We start from the raw sequence: 16,490 nt of genomic DNA on the forward strand, positions 1-16,490 counted from the left end.
ATTTTCAATAGGGCAGCAGAACACACAGAGAAAAAGTGGAACAAAACTACTTTGCATGCTTAATTAGGACAAAAGTGGAAAACAAACCTCAACGACTTGATGATTATCATATGGTTCAGAATATGACTGATACGGAAAAAATGTTATTCAGGGCTCAAATATGAATTGTTTTTCCTTTTGGAACAACTTTGTACAACGTGGATGTCTCATATCTGGTTCTCATCTCTTTTGAGATTCATATGTATAGAGTTCATGATGTTGTCCAAGATAATTTGGCAAAAAAATCACTGAGGAATAGAAGTGTTGAGTCTTTGGGTGATGGTTGCCAGAACTAGTTACATGCACAGACTGACAGAAAATTGGAACAGAAGTAAGAGTTGCAAGATCAAATTTGTCACAAATTTGTCATTATTGATAATCTTTTTTTAAGTGGTGAATTATTCAATTTAATGTTTCTTTGATCCATAATGACTTTGTTATTTTATCATTTTTCTGTAGAGACCTTACATTTATAACTGTGTCACTAATTAACACTATGCCCATGGACAAATCACTTATGCATTCTGAGTTTTTATATTCTTATTCACAAACTGAACAGAGGTGACATTATATAATCTTTCAACTCTCTTCCATCACTAATGATGTTGTTGAAAATAGGATTATCTTGAAGATTAAGGAAAAATCAATTCATACATTTTACTCAGTACAAAAGAATTATTTAAATTTATGATCTAAAATGAGGTCACAAGAGAGAGCAACTTGTACCTTGGGAGAATCAATCAGAGATTTGAATAGGTTCTGATTAAAAGGATCCCTTCAGCAAGAAATCATGCCCAGTAACAAGAACCAAGTGAATGTCTGTAGAATTCTGATTCCTCAATCTTAAGTTTATTATATAGAATTGTACTCTCTTCTGTACTTTCTGGCAAGAGCCATATTTTATAGCTGAGTTTTACATTCCAAAAATGTAGAAAATGGAAGGAAACACCGACATGATATCTTAGATCAGCAAAGAGTACAGCTGCAATTGTTGAGACCCCACTTATGGGAAAATGTTGCAATTCAGTTGTTTCCTTCACCCTCTAATTATCATGTTCCTGAGATCTCTAACATGCTATATCATAATATTGCAATGTATGGTATTCATATAACTACTTTCCAAATATTTATAAGAAAGAAAAGATCAGGGCTATGAAGAACTACAAGGACAACAAGAATAAACTGGGACTACCGGGGGCAAATTGAAACATATAGTCACTCTACTGGTTTGTGTTTCAATTGTTGTTTTATAAGATGTTTACAATACATCAAATATCACTTCATTATCCATTATTTTAGATTCATATTTTTACCATTTTCTCTGAAATATTTTTAACTTGGGTTTTAATCCAAGTTAATAATTGATTAGCTTTGCGAGTTCAAGATATTTTAAAAGGAATTTCTCTGAGTCTTTAATTACCTGATTTGAGAATTATTAGGGCATATATAAAATGTCTAACTTTTCCTCCTCATACAGCCACATCAAAACCACAACTAAATATAAAACCACCATCACTCAGAACTGTCAGAAATTAAATTGAATGGAAGTCTAATAACTATGGAATTAAGGAAACGGTATCCATCCAGACTGGTGGGAGGGATGGAGATGCAGAATGGGTTGGTCCCATGTCCATGTGTGTTGGTAAAAATTCAGAAGGGATATCTCAGGAGGGAGAAGTCCCAGCCCCACACCAGGCCTCACAGTCCAGGATTCCAGTGTCAGGAAGATAAGTCCCCATAACTTCTGTCTGCAAAAAAACAGTGGGGATTGTCAGTGGAAGAAACTTTGAGAGTCTCAAGCAGTTCCACTTAGAGAACCCACACACAGGTTTAGTCAGACTCATTCCCACAGAGCTCCAGCACAGAGTAGTAGCTTGAAAGGCACCAGTGGCAAACAGGGAGGAAGTTAAGTGTCTAGCATCAAAACAAGAGTGGGGGGATAGCTTTCTCCAAAAAAAGGCAGGCAGAGGCTACTGATCCTTTTCTTAACTCTCTTCCCACTGACGGAGCCACAGAACTGGCAGGTGGGTTCCATATCTGAGACTCCATCAACCTCATTAAAAGTGTTAGGGCTACCCTGGAGGTTCTCCAAGACTCCATTCCACTCAATTTATGGGACCACCCAAGCTTTTAACAGTGACTTTTCTTAGGCATGCTAAGAATGGCTGGTCTTAGCTCATGCTTTACAACTTCCAAAATCTTCTCAAATAAGCAACAGCTGGCCTTAGTGAGCCCCCAGGTCCCATACCTTTTGCTAAGTGGCTCCAGGCCTGGTGCTAACAACAACCAGCCTAGAATTACAGCATGGCTTCGCTTGGGAATCTCCAAGCTCAGTACAAGTAGCAGCCATCTAAGACTGTGTTACAGCTCGTGCACGGTGGCCCCGGGCAGAACACAGGTGGGGGCCAACCTTGGCCTGCACTACTCAGGAAACCTTAAAGCCTGTGCACCCAGTGGACAACTACAGACCATATTGGAGCACTACCACCCTGCCCCTGCACAGATGATGCTCCATGGAGGGCAGAAGTTGATGGTCAGTGGTTGCAGCCAGACCTTACAGCTGACTGGCCTGGGTAAATCTCTCCCATCGATCTTCCAACAGCAATCAAGGATCAACTACAAGAGGAGGAAGTACTCAGACTACATGAAGATCACACCTCAGCTTGCACGATAGGGTAGGTTGTGCCAGTAGATGAACAGGACACCTACTATTTTAAGCTGTCCTACCAGGTCAGAGAGTCATAGCAGCTCTACCTACTACATAGAAACAAATACAAGAAGGCTGCCAAAATGAGAAGACAAAGAATTATGGCCCAAGTGAAAGAACAGATCAGCACTCTAGAAAAAGAGCTAAACAAAATGGAACTGAACAATTTATCAGATGCAGAATTCAAAAGGTTATAAGGTTGCTCAAGGAACTTAGTGAGGAGCTCAACGACATAAAAAATATCCAGTCACAAATGAAGTATACACTAATTGAAACAAAGAACAATACAGGAAAACAATAGCAGAGTAGGTGAAGCCATGAATTAAATCCATAATTTGGATCATAAGGAAGCAAAAAACAACTGATCACAGCAATAAGATGAAAAAAGAATAAAAAAATAGGGATAGTGTAAGCAGCCTCTGGGACAACTTCAAATGTTCCAACATTTGCATCATAGGGATGCCAGAGGAGAAGAGAAAAAGCAAGAAATTGAAAATTTATTTGAAAAAAATGATGAAAGAAATCTTCCCTAATTTGGTGGAGGCAATAGACATGCAAGTCCAGGAAGCGGAGTCCCAAACAAGATGGATGCAAAGAGGCCCACTTCAAGACACATCATAATTAAAATGCCAAAGGTCAAAGATCAAGTGAGAACCTTAAAAACAGCAAGATAAAAGCAGATAGTTACCTACAGGAGAGTTCCCTTAAGACTGTAAGCTGATTTCTCCAAAGTTACTTTGCAGGCTAGAAGGGACTGGCAAGAAGTATTCAAAGTCATGAAAAGCAGGGACCAACAACCAAGATTGCTCTATCCAGCAAAGCTATCATTTAGAATGGAAGGGCAGATAAAAAGCTTCCCAGACAAGAAAAAACTAGAGGAGTTCATCATCACCAAACCATTATTCTATGAAATGTTATAGGGACTTATTTTAAAAAAGAATATCAAAACTATGAAGAATAAAATGGCAATAGATACATATCTATCAACAAATGAATCTAAAATCCAAAGTAAGCAAACAAGAAAAGCAGAGACGGAATCATTATATGGAGATCATTCTGATGGTTGCCAGATAGGAGGTGGGTATGGGGGAATGGGTGAAGGAAGAGGTGAGGGAATTAAAAAGTACAAATACATAGTTACAGAATAGCTATCTGGATGAAAAGCACACTATAGAAAATGGGATAGCCAAGTATACACATGACCATGGACATGAGCAAAGATGTGGGGATTGGCTGATGGATTGGGGAGTGCTGGGTGTAGAGGGGCAAAGGGAAGAAATTGGGACAACCATAATAATGTAATGCAAAAATTTAAAAAGTACCTTAGCTTATAGCATCTTATCAAAAAAAGTGATTTCCCTTATTTAGAGAGAGAAAAGTATTCTTCATTTATTACTCCCTCAGAGAGAGTTGGGAGAGCAGATTGAGGAACATTCTGTCTTTTTTTCCTTCTCAGTGTCACAGTCTGCTCTACAGTTCCTTTTTGTTTCATTATACACAACATTCATTTTGTCAGTATGGGTATTTCTTCTATATCATTCCAATTTTTAGGCGGTATCTCATATTTATGTTCCCCTAAATATCTATCTAGATCATGCTAGGTGTGGTAGCAGTTTTGAGTTGTTGAAAACTCTACAGTGTTTAAAGGAATAGTTTATGGTGTCTTAAAAGCCAAAATCTTTGCTTCACTTTCAAGCAACTGCCAATAACTTCCTCTTTGAAATTCTTCATTCACTTGACCTCTGTAACACTGCAACATCTTCATCCTCCATGTATGTATCTAAATGATCTGTCTCTCTTCTCCTTCTGTCACTCCTCCTTTCCCTTCTCCTTCTTCTTCTTGGACTTTTATATTCCTCTGGTCAACTTTAGCCCTTGGTATCTAATAGGGTCTATGCTGGCCCTTTGCCCTTTTTACCTGCATACCCTCCGTAAGTGACCTCATCCACTATTATGATTTCAACAAACACCTCTTGCTGTAGTCTCAGATTTGTACACCTCTAGCCAACAACATTCCTGTTTAATAAGGTGGGAGAAGGGAACAAGTGAGTAACAGAACCCTGGCTTCTCTCTGCAGAAGGAAGCAGGCAGTGTAGTGGACTATGGCATGCTAATGATGTCCAAGTTCATGCATTTGTGTGTTTGAATATGACATTACTCTCTCTGGTTTGCTGGTCAGTTACTCTTTTATATTGTCTTGTAGAAGACATCTTTTTGTTATATACCAGTCCACTGTAGGTGATTGCATCCCCTCTTAAAACAAACAACCCTGAACATGTAACCCATTCAGCCATAACTATAATACAAGTGTTTTTATTCATTTATTCATTCATTTGATCCTCACCTGAAGACATGTTTAGAGAGAGAGAGAGAGAGAGAAACACTGGTTGTTTGCCTCCCATACATGCTCTGACCAGGGATCAAATCCACAAATTTTGGACCACAGGATGCTGTTCCAACCAGTTGAGCAACCCAGCCATGGCTGCAAGTGTTTTAAAGCAGCCCTCTTGGTTTATTTAAAGGAAAAATCTTGGACTCAGTACTTTGCTTTCTTTCTTGTGGTTTGTTTGTAGTTAGAGTTTATGTACTTTGTACTTCATACATCAGCAACAGCTGGATGTTGAAGCTCCAAGGAAAACTTCTCTCAAAATAGTATTGTTGCAAAGAGAAAACAGCATTCATGAACTTTGGCAGGAACTGTACTCTTGAGCCACGTTCAATTTTGAAATTTGAGTGGAAAAATCCACTGCATGGCAAAGCCAGCCTCATTGGACCAGAGCTGGTCTAATGATGGGAAGGTGGAGCCAGCAATGCACAGAGCTCTGAGGACCTCTGAGGACCTGTGCACATTGTGTCCACCAGAGGGCCCAGACAAGGCCCACTTAGTTGGGCCCTTACCACAGGAAGAGGCAGAGCAGGAAACCTGCCACTTGGCAAAGCATCTTTGCATAACCGAAGTTGGCTTTGCATTAGCTTACTTAGATGACAGTTTCACAGATTTTCAAAAATAACTTAGTTTTACTCAAGCCCTAACATTCCTATAATCTGAGGTCCTTTATAATTTGAGGCTGAAGGTCCTGCCTTAGTCAGGTTCCCAAGACAGTGCCTGATAATCTCAGTCCCCTTACCCTTATGTAGTCGGTGTTTCTGTGTCCTCAGTAGTGTCATGGGGTAGGGGAGATCTCGTTTAGCTTAGCCCTTTCAGAAAAGGCTACTCAGCTGACCATATCTGAATCACAGTAGCTAGTTTAGTGTTTTCTTTAGTAGCAATCACTGTTGTTAAACAAATGTCTAGCCTCATCAGTACTTATTTCTCAATAATTAAGTTACCTTAAAACAGGTGGTCGAAGTCTTCCATTTTCATATCCAGCTACTTCTATAGTATGTGAGGCTGTCCCAACATACAAGAGCTTGGAAGTGTCAAGCATGATTCAGGCTATCAGAGATTCTGAATGCAGTTAAGAAGGGTCACTGTGGTATTGGGGTGCTACTCATGAGCCAAAGAACCTCCCACAGAAGCCAGAAGCTGTCTGTGAAAATCTTGGCCAAAGCCTTCCTACAACAGCCATTTTGGAGGAATGTGTATCCTAGTAAGCCTGAATCACTTTATTGAGTAACTTTTTTAGTTTCTTATAGAAACTGTTGTTTTTGGAGTGTTGGACAGGATGAATACTAGAATCCTCTGTTTTGTGTCACCCAAGAGTTTGCATTCCCCCCACCCCCACTCATTCCACTGCCAGCTGGGGAAGCTCCTGAGAACCTTCTCTCTTTACTGCATAGCTAGTTTTCTCTCCACGCCACCTGGGCTAAGTTGGAACAACCCAAGGCCACCATGGTAGATCCTCAGGTCCAGCTAGGAAGAAGAGGCCAGGGAATTGACCTGAGATCCACCTTCCGGAAGGCACCTAGACTTATGAAAATCTCTTCTTTTCCATCTTTGAACTTCTCATAGCAAGAGAAATGACAATTCCGTAAGTCAGGTCAAAGGCCCTGCCACATCAGTTCTCCCAGAAAAGACTAGCCAAGGGGTCTCTCACGGGTTCCAGGGGACCCACCTCTATAGACACCTGGCAGCTTCTTCTGCCTGGAAAATATGTAAAATCATTTAAATATAGGGCACACAGCTATACATACACATACTTCATGAGAGAAAAAAAGGTGGATTAGATCTGAATATTCCTTTATGCTGGGGAATAGTACTATAGTCTACTGAGAGGTATTAATGACTCTTTTTCAGGAGGGTCTAAAAATGGAACAAAATCTTATCAGTGTAGGTTAGTTTAGTAGGGTTCTGCTATAGGGCAAGTGAGTGGATGACATAGCAACTTCTGGGTTTCTGTAGTTAAGTGTTTTGCTTGTTGTTTAAAGACTCAGTATTAGTTGCTTGGACTTGAGTTCTGAATCAAAATGTTTGGAGATATAAGCTTGCAAGATTTGAATTCTACTGCCTTATTTTCTCAGCAAAAAATGTTAGTATGTAAATGAACCCTCCACAAATTTATGGGGAAATTTTAACTTGTACACCACTGTGACTACTCCTTATTTTACATGAGATTCTGGTCAACACCAAAATCATGGAATAGTAAGGTGCTTTCATGTGTTGTAGGACTTTAGTCATGCTTAGGTTATTGCACAATGTTTATTGTTTGTTTTTATTTGCAGCCTCCACCTCAGATATATGACAAACAGTTGGATGAAAGAGAACACACCATTGAAGAATGGAAAGGTGACTCTACTATACTTGAATATAGCATATATTTTACTTTACTCAAACTCAGAAAATATTCTCAAGGATTTTTTGAAGCAATTTTGTAAGACATGATATTCTAATTGCTGTCATCTTAGACTATTTTCAAAGCTCTTAAACCAATCTATCTTTTTGTACTCTTAATAATATTGCATTTGCTCCGGAGTAAAAGGAATTAATTACTGACGCTTTAATAGTACTGATTGTCAAAAATTTTGTCAGGGTGGAGGGCAAACTTTAATATAAAATTTCACAATTAAACATTTCATGTTTGTACATAAAATTATCACATAAAATGGATAAAATTATGTCTGAGATGGTTTTAGATATTAGAAAATAAAATATAGCTAATATATGAATTAACTCTATATATAGCACTTGAGAACTTAAATAGAAAATATATGTATTTAAGTAGCTTACTTCTCTTTTAAAGTAAGAAAAATGAATAAAAACATTAATTCATTTTTTCCCAGGAAAACTTTCTACTCAGGAAGAAAAGAAGCAGAATTATAAAGAATAGTTAAAATAATATAAATTATTATAGAGTATGATAAATACAAAAAACAAATGCTGATCAAATGATTAGCTCAAAATGAGGAGGAACATACAGGAAAGATCTGAGTGGAAGAAATGTTTGCAATACATCGAATAAATTAATATTGTAAACTGAGAAAAGAAAATAAGAGGACAATACTAGAACAGGAATATAAGAGGAAAACAAAGAGTAGAAATGAACCAAAAAGTTTTATAAAGATAGTAAAGGGGTCATGTTGAAAAATATGAAAAATGAGGAAATACAAATAAGGGAACAAGTAAAAAAAAGATACCAAATGATAGGAAAGACTTGATTTGATTTAAATAAGGACCAGAAGGCACTCTTATAAGTTTGTGTTGAGTAGTTGTGACAAGATATAAATATTCCTTGAGGAAGACAGGCATGAATTAAAATGCGAGGAACTAAAGAAACACCTGTGAAGGACAATGACTGTATAACTTGTGAGTCATTTTAAAGAAAGTATTGGTAGTGCTGAATGATTTTATCTAGAAGGGGCAAAGTGACATGAAATGAAAATAAACAAGTTTAGCCCTGGCTGGTGTAGCTCAGTGGATTGAGCACGGGCCTGTGAACCACACAATCACGGTTTGATTACCAGTTAGGGCACATGCCTGGGTTGCAGGCCAGTTCCCACCAGGGGACTCACGGGAGGCAACCATACATTGATATTTCTCTCCTTCTCTCCTTCCCTTCCCCTCTAAGGATAAATAAATAACATCTTTTTTTAAAAAAGAAAAGAAGCAAGTTTAACACTAGAAACGAAGAGCCATTTTAATGGATGCCAGTTTGGGCATAAATGTAATAATTTTTTAATGTTGGGTTTTAGGCAAGCTTGGTTTTATAAATCCAAGAGTTGAGTCTAGAACACAGATGAAAAGTTGAAAAGTTGATGGCAAGTAATGGTTTGAAGTCCTGAGACTAGTCATCCTTTAGGAAGAGAGTATAAAAGAAAAATCAGACTTCTGGCCAAGATGGAGGCATAGGTGGAAACACTGTGCCTCCTCGCACACCCAAGTTTAAAGACAACAAAGTTTTAGTATCAAAAACACAACCAAAACACAGAAAATTGAAATGTATGGAAGTCCGAGAACAACAAACCATTCAGCCAGACTGGTAAGAGGGGAGGAATCAGCAGCTGTTAGAGCGGGGTTGCACAGGAAAAGGTGGCTGGCCGAACCAGGCGCACAGGCGACTATTGGCGGATCCAAGTGTGGGATGGCAACGGATTGACAGATCTGGTGGTTGGCGGATCCCAGGTGTGGGGTGGCAATGGGTGGACCCAGTGAGGGCCTAAGGTGGCTGGCTGACCGTGGTCACTCATTCGTGCATGCAAATAAACCAGGCACAGGAGCAAGCAGTGAGACAGACCCTGCAAACTGGGGCCCTGGCACCAGGAAATAAAGCCTAAAACCACTGATTGAAAAAACTTTCGGGGTTGAGGTGCCAGGAGAAGCTCCCAGGCTCATTGAGAGTTTGTTGGAGAGACCCGCAGGGTCCTGGAGGATGCACAAGTCCACACACCCAGGGACTAGCACCAGAAGGGCCCAATTTGCTTGTGGGAAGCAGCAGAGGGGACCAAAATCAGAGAGAGAGCAGAACAAACGCCATTGCCCCTCTCTGACCCCACCCTCACATACAGTGTCACAACCCAGCAACTGGGTTGCCCTGCCCTGGTGAACACCCAAGGCCCCGCCCCTCATACATAACAGGCGCAAACAGACCAAAACATTATGGCTCAAGAAGAAGAACAGCTCAAAGCCCCAGAGCCAATACCTCTAAATGACCAAGAGATAGCCAACCTATCAGATGCACAGTTCAAAATGCTGGCAATCAATGCTCACAGAACTGGTTGATTTTAGTCACAAATTAGAGGAACAAATGAAGACTAAACTAATTGAAATGAAGGGAAATGTACAGGAAACCAATAGTGATGGAAAGGAAACTGGAACTAAAATTAATTGAGTGGACCAGAGGAAGAAAAAAAATGTCCAAACAAAAGAATGAAGAAACAAGAATTCAAACAAAATGAGGAGGGGCTTAGAAATGCCCAGGACATCTTTAAACATTCCAACATCTGAATTATAGGGGTATCAGAAGGGGAAGAGGAAGAGCAAGAAATGGAAATGTTAAAAGGACTTATCTAAGGAAAAGAAAATAAAAAATATGAATAGTGGAAGGACAGAAAACTCACAGTTATTAACAACCACACCTAAAACAAAAGCAAACTAACAGGACAACTAGATCAGCAACAGAATCATAGAAATGAAGATCACATGGAGGGTTAGCAACAGGGGAGTTAGTTAGAGGAGGAGAAGAGGGGAGAAGGTACAGACAATAAGTAGCATAGACGGTAGGTAGAAAATAGACAGGGGGAGGGCAGAAATACTATAGGAAATATAGAATCTAAAGAACTTGTGACACATGGACATAAACTAAAGGAGGGGAATGGTGGGGAAGGGGGTGTGCAGGATTGAGGGGAATGAAGGGGGGAATGGGACAGATGTAGTGGCATAATCAATAAAATATTTTTAAAAATTAGTGTTCAAAACTGATTATAATCCTTAAGAGATAAGTTAAAATGCATATGAAATCTCCAAAAGAATTCATAAAACAAGTAAAATATAGATTCCTCATATGTTTATTTGGCCAAATGCTTCACTGAGCGCCCCCCCCTTTTTTTCCCAGACTCCATGCTATTGCAAGAAAGTGTAGAATTAGAGGAGTCAAGGAGTCCTAATTGATTTCTAATTTACTCAGTCCAATCAAAGTGTTATTATTTGTCATTAATGAAAGAATTTTCTCTGTGGATTAAGGAAATTTATTTTTATAACACTGGTAATTGTTTCTTGCAGAACTTATCTACAAGGAAGTAATGAATTCTGAAGAAAAAACTAAAAATGGTGTTGTAAAAGGACAGCCGTCTCCTTCAGGTACCCACTCTCAGTGAATAATGAACACAGCAGCACTCGTGTGTTTTTCTTGACCTTGAGCAATAACTGTTGCCAATGACATTGTTTGTAGAGCATCTGAACAAATATCACACGACTATTTCCCTCTAACAGTTTTCATTTTAGCACCCCCGTTTTTTAACTTATGATAGACAAAGTAATACAAAATGAAAACATGCAAGTTTAACTTCAGTAATGAAAAACTGAAAATGGGTGCCAGTTTGGGAATAAATGTAATTTTTTAATGTTGGGTTTTAGAAAAGTTCGATTTTGCAAATCAAGCATTAAGTGTGGGAAAAAGAGGAAGAGTTGAAGAATTGATAGAAAGTAATAGTTTGAAGTTCAGTGTGGCATTCCTTCTGACTATTCAGATTATGATGACCTAGCATAGTTCTTTTAGAACTTATGTTAAGATAATAATGAATCTTGAAGAAGTATTAATGTGGGCTGCTTTAAGGGTAACTGCTCCTCATCCAGAACCATAATGCCCTCTCCACTATCAAGTCAACCTAGAGAGCAGGAAATCCTCCAGCCAAAACCTCTCGGCTCATTCACTTCAGTGTTCGAACTCTTCCTAGTGCTGGTGTGACAGTAGTTGGAACATCAACCAGGATGGGCTCCGATTAAAGTTACTGCAGAAAATTCGATTCCCAGTCAGGGCACATGCTTGGGTTGCAGGCCAGTTTCCGGCAAGGGCCAGTTCCCTGCAGGGGATGCACGAGAAGCAACCATACATTGATGTTTCCTTCCTCTCTCCTTCCCTTCCCCTCCAGAGAGAAATAAATAAAATATTTAAAAAAAAAAGTTACTGCAGAAAATCTTCCAATTTGTGATCTACAGAATCTAACACACAGTTGTCCATATACATCTTATGCCATGTAATTTGCTTTAAGGTTACTCAAGATAATTTACTTACACTTATTAATGTTAATATATTTTTCTAAGATATATGTTCTGAAAATAAAGAGAATATAGAAAGAGTTCTGGAAAATGTTATGGCTTACATCCCAGCTCATGCTGGGAAGAATGTAGGCCACACATGATTAGTTTAAAGAAAAATGGATTTGGTCTATGGCCACACCACCCTGAACTCGCCCAATCTCATCTGATCTCGGAAGCTAAGCAGGGTCGGGCCTGGTTAGTACTTGGATGGGAGAAAAATGGATTTGTTGTTCTACCTTTGATAAATATTTTCGTTGATTTTCAATTGTTCAAGGGAAAACAGATGTAATATGAATGAATAAATTTGTTATACTATACTGAACAACTAGTTTGCACCCAGAACCACTATGTAGTCTAAACAGATACATTTCAGTTACAATGTGTTTTTCTCACCTCTATAGTTGGGGAAATGTCTAGTTCTATTCCAAATCTCTCTTTCCTCAAAAGGGGACAAAGGGGCCTGACTGGTGTGCCTCAGTTGCTTGTGTGTTTTATGGCAAAATGATAGGTCACTGGTTCTATTCCTGGTCGGGGCGTATGCCTGGGATGTGGGTTTTCTCACCGGTCAGGAACTGTACAAGAGGCAACTGATCAGGGTTACTTTCATACTTTGATGTTTCTCTCCCTTTCTTTCTCTCCCCCTTCCCTTCTTTCTAAAAATAAATAAAATATTTTTTTAAAAGAGGGTTAAGGTTGTCTGCCCTCCCTATTCATTCTTCTAGAATCTAGGTTGATACAAGTCTGTAGAAGGTGATTTTAAATTACCTGCATGTACCGTCTGCTGCTAATTAAGGAACCCAAAGACTGAATCCATACACTTGAAATGCCACCAGCTATGACAGAAACACTCCTTGTCTTAAGAATTCCCATAATGGCCAGAACATATTTTTCTATAACCACTAAGAAGCCAAAATACCAGGGTCCAGTGAAGGGTGACCCAGAATCTAAGGCTGGGACTGGACACATTTTAGCAGAGTCTCTTTTATTCATCTTTAGTCAAAGTCATCATTAACTCATCTCCTTTCCCTTTTCCCAAGTTCTCAGAATCATACTACCACTCTGGCTCATACCACCTTCTGCTTGTTTTCTCCCCCATTTCCCCCTCAGCCCTAATCAAATCTCCACAACAGCTAATCTGTGATGATGTTAAATCCACAATTCTCTTTTTAGTACTTTCACAACACTCCACAAAAATCCCCTTATTTGCATGATTTCTATTATGTAAACCATGCAGCTCAGGGAAAGCAGGATGGGACTGAGGATTATACATATGAGATCAATGAATCATTAAAGGGATGAGATGAGTGATCTTCCATATGAAGAAAGCTTTAATATTTGGTAAAGGAACAAAATTTGTATGTAATCAAGGCATAATTTCTAATCACTGAAACCACAGTTCTTATAGAAAAAGAAAATGGGGTAGGACATCAGCATTAGTGGTATGATTAATGCATAAGCAGTAATTGCAATGTAGTACATGCTCCTGTAACAGTAGGCTGGTCCCCTGAAGGATCTAGACAAACTCTGAACAGCATCTGCGTGGAACAGAGAGGACTTTCCTAGAAGCTGCATCCTAAAGTTCTCCTATGACTTTACAATAAAGAGCAAAATCCTGCCATGGTCCCCATGCTCCTTTGGATCTGGCCCCTGGCACACTCTCCAGTTCTCGTCACCTCTCTGCTAAGAGAAGCTGGTCTTGATTCTAGACTTTTGATTGGGGTCGTTTCTGCTCTGCGTATCTCATTCTGGGGTCCAGACTAAAAGGGCAGCTGCCTCTGGGCATGCTCTTTCCCTGGTTATTGCAAGTACATCTGAGACCAATCCAAACTGTATACACATGTTTAACTCCTCTACTCACATGTGTCCACTCATAAAAAAGACGATGAGTACATGTAGAAGTTTCTTTTAACTCATTAATGAGGGAAATAGCAAAATGACATTGTCAGGTCAATGAAGACATAAGAAATTAGGATTGATGCAATCTCCAGGAAAAAAGCTATAGATTTGAACAAGAATTCCACTGATCAGTGCTGTCCGATGGCTTTGCATCACTTACAACTGAAGCCTAGTAACCTCTTGCTGATATTGATAGCCCTCTGTAATACACCCCAGGTTATTTCACACTGTACCCTTTCTAGGGCCTCATGTTCCTATACTACTAGATTCCCCACCTTTAGGAATGCTGCCCATTCTAAAGTGTTCTCTTATAGAATACCACCTTGTCCCCAAATATTTTCATATCTGTCCCAAAAGACATTCCATAACATCCCAAAGAATAGACTCTTTCCTTCCTATGGGTATTACTAATTCCTGTATTTTAAACACTGTCTTATTACCCCTTAGTACTTATAAAGTCATCGAGAAGGAAGACTGTATGTATATTTCCTTGTGTACCAGGCGATGCCTAAGTGCTGTGCCTTGCACATAATAGTAACTTCATACATATTTATTAAGTTGAAAAGTGCTGCTCAGGTGCTCCCTCAGCATGTTTCTTGGTGCTATTCCAAAGACAGAATCTAAGACAGAATCATAGCCTTAATACAGTGTGCAATTCAGTATTTCTTATGCTGATAAATAATTATTTACCCTATTAATCCTCATGAAGATAAATGAGCTGAAAATCAAGTATATGAAGGGTATGAAGCAAATGCTATTGACACTTGCTCATGCTTCAGATAAAGGTTTCCTGCTTTCACATAGTTATTTCATTTATTCATTTGGGACAATGTATATTCCCACTTTTTTTTTGCAGCCTTTCCTATAATGTGTTAATGATTAATTCCAAATTATATCATTTAGGCTCTATCTACATGTGAGAAGGCCAAACCACTTTTTAACCATTTCAACTACCTATAACAATCATAAGTAATCTACCTTATGCACATGCCCTAAATTATAGCTTGCTGGCTTAACCAGTTTATAGTAAAAATGATTGTGGATTCAATCTTTCGCTTCATAATTTTAAAGAAAATATTCATTGCTTAATTGAGAAATCATACATATCCCTTACCCATATTTGATACTGGTGTATGATATGTGCGTGTGCGTAATGCAGAGTCATGGGACAGCCACGCACGAGAGCCGACTCTGCCAGCTTCTCAGAGCCACCTGCGCTCATCTCCCCCAGCTTTGAGTTTCTTGGCCTCACGTTAACGGCTTGAAATCCACCCGGCAGGAGTTAACACGTAGAAATTGGCTGATGCTCCAGGTCAGACTTTTTAGTCCCACAGAGCCAATTGCTGCATTTTTATCAGCAGCAATTTATCACCACCGTGTCTGTGTGTGTCTGTGGTGTCTGGGTGTGTCTCTCTGTGTGTACAATGTGTATATATGCAGGAAGTCATGCTAGAAAGAAAAAGCAATTACTAAGAAAACTTTTGAAAAGTCAGCTGTTTTGCATTATTTGTTATGTGTTTGCATATCATATTTTATTTTGTAAATAGCTAAGATGAAGAAATATTACAGCATCAGCTCCCTTAATATTTCGTCATGGCAACACTGGGCACTCAGCCACAAGGGAATAGTTAGTGCAATTTCTCAGTGACAAAATATTTCTAATACTCAAAACCATGTTTTAGTGATGCTTTTAAAATGTAAATAGCAAGTCAAATGTGCATTTTTGCAAAAAATACATAGACTTGAAATTTATTGATGGAATTGTTGTATATCAATAAGAAATAAATATAAATTTCAGATACATTTCTAAATAATTGTATGCCCTTCTGCCAGCTGGTTTCACTTGCATAATGATTTATTTTTGAGAAAAGCATGGCTGCTTGCTTTCTGAATAGATTTGAAAAGACTGCTGAGGGAATTTCAGTTCATGAATAGAAATTAATTTTCTTCTAAAGGCATTTGTCATAGAATGTTAGAGCCAAACAGATGTAAGAGGTCATCTAATCTCAAAACTCTGTCTGTTCACCACCCCCATTCCACCTGAGATATAAGCCTTCCAGAAGTCACAATGACTCACCAAAATAGGGATGCTTAGCATCAGGATGGGAAGAGATTTTTTAGAATTTCTAATTGAAGATAAAGATCCCCAGGTGATTATAATTTACAATCCCTCCCCCAGCCGTATTTCCACACCATGGGAGTATGTCCTTTTCGATTAGTTACTTTTCTAGTCCAGTGATAGTATTTTTTCTTTAAAAATCTCAGTCCCAAACAAGTTGAGGCTCAAGATCATGCAGAAAGAGAAGGAAATATAGTTCAGTGATATTTTTCATTTTAGTACTTCTTTTTTTAATTTTTATTGATTTTTTAATTTAATTCTTGTTCAAGTACAGTTTTCTGTCTTATATTCCCAACCCTGCCCGCCCCCCAACCTGTGCTCCCCGCCTCCCTCCCATTTCCACCCCCCACCTTAGTTATTGTCCATGTGTCCTTTATACTTGTTCATGTGAGTCCATCCCCTTTTCCCCCATGATTCTCTCCCCTCTGGACCCTGTTAGCCTGTTCTGTATTGGAGTGTCATTGGTCATATTTGCTTGCTTGTTTGTTTTGTTGTTTAGATTCCTGTTAAGAGTGATATCATATGGTATAAGTCTT

General features: G+C 38.9%; 1 protein-coding gene across 6 annotated transcripts in view; it reads left to right on the forward strand.

Moving 5' to 3' along the window:
- MAPK10 (mitogen-activated protein kinase 10) overlaps positions 1 to 16,490 on the forward strand; it is a 335,415-nt gene that overhangs the window by 311,353 nt on the left and 7,572 nt on the right. For all 6 annotated transcript variants that reach the window (XM_037030706.1, XM_037030724.1, XM_037030705.1 and 3 more), the window contains 2 exons: positions 7,409 to 7,472; positions 10,902 to 10,979. In XM_037030706.1, coding sequence (XP_036886601.1) covers positions 7,409 to 7,472; positions 10,902 to 10,979 — 142 coding nt within the window. The remainder of the gene's footprint in view (positions 1 to 7,408; positions 7,473 to 10,901; positions 10,980 to 16,490) is intronic.

Source organism: Sturnira hondurensis, unplaced genomic scaffold, assembly GCF_014824575.4.
Source record: "Sturnira hondurensis isolate 20B ecotype Veracruz unplaced genomic scaffold, ASM1482457v3 Scaffold0001721, whole genome shotgun sequence".
Taxonomy (NCBI): Eukaryota; Metazoa; Chordata; class Mammalia; order Chiroptera; family Phyllostomidae; genus Sturnira; species Sturnira hondurensis.